Below are 7,492 nucleotides of genomic sequence, written 5' to 3'. Positions count from 1 at the left end.
TTTATAAACATCTTTCTTCAGAAGAAAACCAGCAACCAGAAGGTAATAAAGGCTGCATGCAGGAGAGGTCATCGGTGTGGAAGACAGTATGCCTTTTGTATCTCATTTAATTTTTTATAAACATTTCCTCTGACAAGGACACTCAAAAATACATCTCCATCATCTTCCTTTCTGGTAATTATCTCTCTAAAATCAACACTGGTTTTGCCAGGATCAAGTAAATATTGCCATAGTAACTAAAAGCATTTTTGGATGAAGGGAAGAATTTAGTCACAACACTAGCCCCTTCAATAATGCTGATTATAGGGTACATTCTTTTGTTGGGATCTATTCAACATAAACTGAAAAATTTAACATTTTACTTCCTAGAAAGGAGGATGAATAAACAAGCACAGAGTATTTTATAAGACGTGTCTGTCCTTTCCTGAATCAGAAGAACTCCAGGTTTAAATAATAAATTAAGCATAGTCTAAAATGCAAATGAAGTTTCTCTCAATAACACAGTGAGCTATTAAGAGAAAGTGTAAAGGGTTATGATAATTTTAAAGTATTATGAACTACAGAAAACAAATAAAAAGCATTTTCAGTGAATATGTCCAATTCATTGAACTATTCTCTCAATCCACTTAACTACCCACATGTGTACAATAATGATTTATAGACATTATACCTAATTATGCATATTTGGGCTGTGTTAGAGTGCCTAACAAAAGCTCTAGAAAGCAACAATTACCTCTGTTGCTTAGCTACATAGTTTAAAATATTCCTATTAAGTGCAGATTATTGTGGAGGGGAAAAGGGGGACAAAAATGCACATGTGCACCACAATGCATTTCACTTTACTGCTGCCAAACTGTTAGCATTTTGGGTCATTTCCAGTTTACATAATTGTTTGGTTCAACTGTTTGTTATATGTTAAAAGAAAATATTGATTAATTCTTATTCTTCTTCAGAAAATTGGACTCATGCAGGGAGAGGTGGCCTTGTGCACTGTGTGCATAAAGTTGTATTTAAAAAAATGTCTGTAAACCTTATTGTAACTTTTTAGCAGCTGGTCTAGTACCACACACATTGCAGTATTCTGGGTAAAGTCTGCTGTCTTTTCACATCTCAACAAGTAAGGATGGTGATATGGCTCTATAACCAACTTTAGTCAAATGGATTTTTATTATTTGCTCTTCTGCTATTTGGAAAAGAACAGAATCCCACCAATGGGTCATTTCAAAAAGTAACAAGATTCAGTTTAATAGAAATATCCCACCCTTCAAAACAAAACAAAGAAAACATTTTAATGGTAACAGGTCTTTTCAGTTATTTTTCTGTGTGAAAGATAAAAAATAATAATAACAGATTTTTGTTCCTTAAATAATCAACAATTCTTAAAACGCTGTGTATAAAAATCTGTTGTTGAATCAGTCTTAATGGTTCAGCTGTCTCAGCTTTGCTTTTTACATCTACAGGCTGTAAATTTACTTTAAAAATAATCAAAACTCAGTTTAGTTTACAGTTGCATCAATCCATGAACTGAAGCATTAACTAATCAACAGACAAGAATCATGAGTTCACAATAAAATGAACAATATTGTTAAACTAAGAGATTACAAATTAGCCTACATGGCCAGACCAACTGTATGCTTTAGCTGAAATTTGTTTTGTAGCTGGCAAAATTAATGCAAAAGGGAGTAGGTTGTATTATCATTTACACAAACATTTGGGAGATATCATATTGGTATCAAATAAATCTTTTTGAAATAAAATGGATTTTTTTGTTTTGTCTGAAGGGCATGGTGCAAATAGAGTTCCTCTACATTTATATCAATGGATCTGGCCTAACACTTGCCCTTTTTTCGAAAAAAATCAGTTAAGTAACTTAGGTTCATCTGTATATGGCACAGAGTCTACCTTTACACCCATCATAGTACTTTCCCTTCATTGAGTTCTTCAAGCTGTGCAGAGGACAGACAAAGGGAAAGAAAAACATATTACTGAGGGCAACTCTGGATAGTCAGGAACCAGGCTGAATCAGTACAATAAAAATTTGCTAAAATTCATATATCTAAAAAAGAAAATTCCAAACAAACAACAATCCTCCCCTCCAAACGCACCAAGTCTTACTCCAACAGATTCCCTTCTGGTGTCAAGAGATAGAAATACTCCTTGAAGGCTGAAGAGGCACTGAGAGCCTTGAAACTTTTTTCTTGATGAATTTTCCTTTGCAATGTCACCCAACAGAGGGAGACATTGTGTATCACCTTGCTAATTAATGTTCTGTTTGAAGATGGGCTTTACAGTGTGGGCTTTCACAGTGATTTTTGGAAGAAACTCCTAGAAGATTTACAAGTGACAGCTGACTGAAAACTTTGCTGTATAGAAGTGCCACAAAGACTTCCAGTGATTTTGGTAGAATCAGGATTTGACTCTTTAATCCGAAAGACATTCTTCCTCTTTTATGTGTTTTATAGTATTCATATATAGAAAATTTGGGAAGAGTTGTTTTGTTTTAAGGAAATTCAATTTAGAATGGATAAATACATAAACTACTAATCGCAGTTTATCTTAGAATCATAGAACAGCCCAGACTGGAAGGGACCTTGAAAGACTATTTGGTCTAAACTTTTGTGGGGAAGAGACCCTAGATGAGATTATCTACCACCTTGTCCTTCAGAAATATTTGGTAAGAAGAATCTGAGGGGAAAATAAAATACCTTTAAACTCCCCTAGCAATCAACAGCTGAGTGGCATTTAAGTTTATTCTTCATATGTTTACATGTTATCTATGATTACTTATTTCCCAGTGCCAGATCACATTGCTTTTATCTTGACATTTGCTGTCTACAGACGACTCCTAAGGTCCTATCCTGATATCTTCCACTGATATCTTCTCACTTTTCTAATTAACTATTTTCGCAGAATATTCTTAAACAAATATGTGAACCCAATTTTTATATTTCTTTGATATTTTTATTTTTATTTTTTGTTCAACTCAAATATGAAAAATATATTAGAAAGGAAGAGTAATAAAAGCATACTGTAGCTATATCTTTCTGTCTCCCCTTCCTCATCTATATTTTCTAGCATGAACATTGTAGAAGTTTCTATAAATTGTTGGATTTGTTTGGCTTAGCAGAGTTGGAATAACAAGTATAAAAGTGCTGAGTCTAATAATCGTGTTAAACAGAACACACACAGTAGTCACACAGATGAAATTGCTTTGCTAAATGTTAAAGTCAACAATATTTTGCTAAGCGTTTTTTATTTTTTTTTCTTCCTCAGAGTTCTATATATTCCAGTGAAAATCTGCGCTTCATAAATGTGTTTTTCTCAATTGTGGGCTTAAGCTTGTTCTTTGACAGAGATAGTGGAGAAGCAGGTGCTGCTCCATATCTGACCTGCTGCAGTAGTTGTCTCTCTGGGTGACCTACAAAGCATTTACTAGGCCCCAGGAGGAGTTATTGTACAAAATAAATGGAAGTATGATGGTTAAAACTGGACAGAAAGGCACCATTCCAACTCTCTTAGAAGTCAAACACGTCCTGCATCCTGTCTGAAAATACTGTTTCTTATCCCTTCCTGTGGAATTCAAGTTTAAGTGGAGTTCAAGCAACTACCTTTAGTTGAGCTGCTTTTAACGACACTGATCTCTTCCTGTAACTCTGTCCTGTCTTCATTTTCTTCTTTGCAATCCAAGCTGGGGCTGTAGTGGCGGGGTTTCATTAGCAGGGACTTCCTTTTGTTGACAGGAACGCCTGATATCTGGTCTTCAGCTTTTCTCTTCTTAGCCATGGAGCATTTGTAGGCACTGCAATTACCAATTGCCAATGATAGAGAAAAAAATGGGAGAAGTGAGGGGTAAATTGTTTAAAAAGTAACACCACCCTTTAGTTTAGTTCTAAATAAAAAAGTGAGGACTGAGAAAATATTAGTTCACTTGCAGTTTCACAAGTTTTATCTAGTGAATATTTAATTTTAGCTCATGTACTGAAAATTCAGGGCACAGTCAAGTCCCATTTCTTTTCACTGCTGCTAAAGTCTGTTTGGAGGTAGGGGAATGAGGCAGAAGACAAAACCAAAGGAAACCATAACCCAACAGCCTTAGAGCAAGGATGAACAAAATTGCAGTCTGGGTTGATAGTCCTGAAAAACAGCTAAGGGGAAAATTATACCACCACTTGTGGTAATACTACAACATCTTGAGCCTTTGGGTTCATTTCGTTTATATCAACATGGATATCCAATCAGACACTTAGAGTTCAACAGCATAAAACCTGTGTGAAACACACTGTACCTTGATAATATTTTGCAATACAGATCCCTCTCTCAATTCTAGTCCCAAGCATTGGTTTCATTTCATTAATTCCAGTCATAAATGCCTGGTTTAAGCTCTACTCAGCTCTACTCTGTATAGGCTCTTGGAAAAGGTTCCTACAAAAGGATACTCACCTCACTTAAAATTAGATCAATACGATAAAGAGGGGGAACCATTCCCTGGGAAAGGTCTTACTCAGTCCAGGTGCCTAACTTTCAGATCACTGACATAAGAATAAATGGCAGGATTTTAAAGAGGAAGACTTTTAGCAGGTTTAGGATACTTCTTTAGTCTTCTAATAGACCCACATCTTGATCTGCATGTTAATTTGTTTCTACAGATATTTAGCCAAGCCTTTGTCATCATGCAGTTGATCTGTATGGCATATAGATGTTACAACATATGACGCATCACTAAAGAGGCCTGAACCTTCAACCCTCTTTTCTTAACAATTTTTCATGGAAGTGATTTGGCATGATTTAATTTTTCTCTCACACACAGTATACTAGGAAATTTATGTAGTATGAATAATAGTGCTCATATTATATCTGTCAGAGATGAAAAAACTACACATAGGGATCTGTGTAATCCACTCAATGGTTTCTCGACCTTATGTACCCCCAGGTAGCATTACAAATCTACACAATGCCCTTAGGTGTTGGATTTTGCATTTGGCTCACTGGCTTAGTTGCAAGATTTGCAAAAAAAAAAAAAAAAAGCGCCATGTATGAAGAGAACTCCTATTGGTTACACATATTACAAGCTCAACAGCATAAATTAATCCTTACAAGGCATCTTATATGCACTAAAGTGGCTCAGGTTCTGATTGTTTTGGATGAAAGCGTATGGTTAACTTCAGCTTTTTGTTAAAAAAAAAGAATTTGGCTAAGCATCTTTTTGGCATCCATCATTGCAAACATAAAGGATATGGAAATACAAAAATCTGCATTTTAGGGGGACTGTTAAAATTCCACCATACACATCTCAAACACTGGATATGCTTGATCTTCTGAAAGTTAAAATGCTATGGGTATCAGGAATACTGGATGCTAAACACATGCTGTAGTTGAATATAATATAGTTTCTATGTTATTTCTCTGTTTATGAATAGACATTAACATGAATATCATATTAAAAATCAGAATCACAGTGGTATCAGTATCTCACTGGAAATAATGTCTATATAAGAGATATCAGAGATGGATGTAGTGTGGAAAAATATGCATATTTTTTTTCTAAACCAGCCACGTTCCAGGAAAATTAAATAAATGGCAAAAGTTTGAAAACCTTTCATGCACAATTGTTTTTATCAACCTTTGCTTTTGATCTTTCTTATTTGTTTGCCAAGCTCCAAGTTTCCCTCCAGTAGATACTGTGAGCTTTTTTAGGACATGATGAGTTTCCAGTGTTTAATTCCGCTTTGACAAATCTACAGTTGTTTCTTACATGAGCACAATCAATAGATTTTTGGAAAAGAAGATCCAATTAGATCATGTAGTATGCCATCCTGTGAAATCCAGGTCACAGAACTTCCTGGAGTTCTTCAGCCTTTATCCTGTAATTTGTCTGCCAATTGTCAAGACCTGACTAACCCAGTCAAGTTAAGAGAAAACATGGTAATCTGGTAAACTCATTGTAATATTCTTTCTCACTGAGTACAATCTTTTTCTAGTAACATACTGTTACAAGCCCCACCCTGTGGACTGGCATGACAGTTATTAAACACATGGTTTTTTCCCCACAACTGGAAAAGATAGTCAAACTCAGATGTCAGCAGACCACGATCAAGACCAGTGTGGGAGCACTGCTGCCACCTGCCACCTGCAGATCTGTTCTGGGAAATGTGAGCACAAGAATCCCACCAGCTGTAACCACCACAGTTTACAGCAGTAAATCAAGAGCTGCATTAACTTGTCCTTATTGTATCTTTTTCTGTACATGCGTGGCCTCTCATCCAGATCTCCTCTATAGTTTCCATCATTTTAAAATAAGTGAATACATGAGATTCAAATTCTAGTAAAAATCATTCCTGACACCTTCCACTCCAGTTACAGGAAGATGACAAAATACAGTTGTCACTTGTTTCCTAGGAAGTTCAAATTGCTCTCCTTATTCCAGGAAGAGATTTTTCAGCTCTTGTTTTTTGCTTGTGGCTTTTTAACTGCTGGTTTTGAGCTTTAACTGGAATCTGTTAGTTTGCAAAAGCCAGTTTAAAGACCAGTAATATATCAGCAATTCCTCTCCTTTTCTACCTTCTTACAGTGCTTAAAATTAAAAATGAAAGTAAAACCAGAAAAAAAAACTTCTCAAGTGGTAGCTTTTTCAAGTACTTACACATGATTTGTTAAAGATTTGATAATGGACAATGGGAATTTACACACTATGAAAAGAATCTGTTTATGCCTCTGTTACATTCATGTCATGCCAATTTCACCTTTGCCTTTAAAAGTTTCTATTTCTCTTTTTCTTATGTGCATTCATACATAGACACACATGTAGGGTATCACAGATTTGTCAAGCTGTAGTTTGTCAAATGGTAAACCTATAATTTAGCTTCTCTATTACTCATCTCTTAAATTCAATGTCTAATAGTTTTGTTGCTATTTATCAATGGCCTGCTTGTTGTCATGGAACACTGATTCAGCTGTCAAGGTTATTTGGTAATCTGAGGCTCATAAAACAGGAGAAGCTCTTTTTGTTATGAGCCCAAAGCCAATACATGTTTTGTGGTTTTTTTCCCAATCTAACTGTACTTAAATTTCATGAATAACAAATCATTTTTTATACTATCTACAATGAGAAAATTTTTTATAATTATTTCTTTCAGTCAGTGATTCAGTTACCAAAACCAGTCTTGTGTCAGTTATCATAGTGTGAGTCAATAAGTTAAAATCTAAGACACTTAGGACCAGATGCATTAGCAAAAAAAAACACCCATGATGAACCTTTTGTATATATTTCATACCTAAATCCTTCTCTGAGGGGGAATTTACTGGGTCTTTCTCTTTCCTTTGTTTCTTCTCAGATCATATCTTGTAGACACTGGTTGTATGCAGGCAGTACTGTGCACTGGCTCTTTGCAACAAAGCAATGTCTCAGAAATAAGAGAGAGGTTTTAAGCAGTCCCAACTACACAGAGATTTTCTTAAAAATTGTCATTCCTTTTTTTTTTTTTTTTTGTAATTG

General features: G+C 35.2%; 1 protein-coding gene across 6 annotated transcripts in view; it reads right to left on the bottom strand.

Moving 5' to 3' along the window:
• Positions 1-7,492, bottom strand: part of ST18 (ST18, C2H2C-type zinc finger) — a 185,056-nt gene that overhangs the window by 47,094 nt on the left and 130,470 nt on the right. For all 6 annotated transcript variants that reach the window (XM_017832549.1, XM_017832557.1, XM_017832594.1 and 3 more), the window contains one exon: positions 3,609-3,799. In XM_017832549.1, the coding sequence (XP_017688038.1) occupies positions 3,609-3,799 (191 nt within the window). The remainder of the gene's footprint in view (positions 1-3,608; positions 3,800-7,492) is intronic.

The sequence above is a fragment of the Lepidothrix coronata genome, unplaced genomic scaffold (genome assembly GCF_001604755.1).
Source record: "Lepidothrix coronata isolate B3197 unplaced genomic scaffold, Lepidothrix_coronata-1.0 Scaffold6, whole genome shotgun sequence".
NCBI lineage: Eukaryota > Metazoa > Chordata > Aves > Passeriformes > Pipridae > Lepidothrix > Lepidothrix coronata.
The sequence above is the reverse complement of the archived record's forward strand: the minus strand, read 5'-3'. Positions and strand labels throughout refer to the sequence as shown.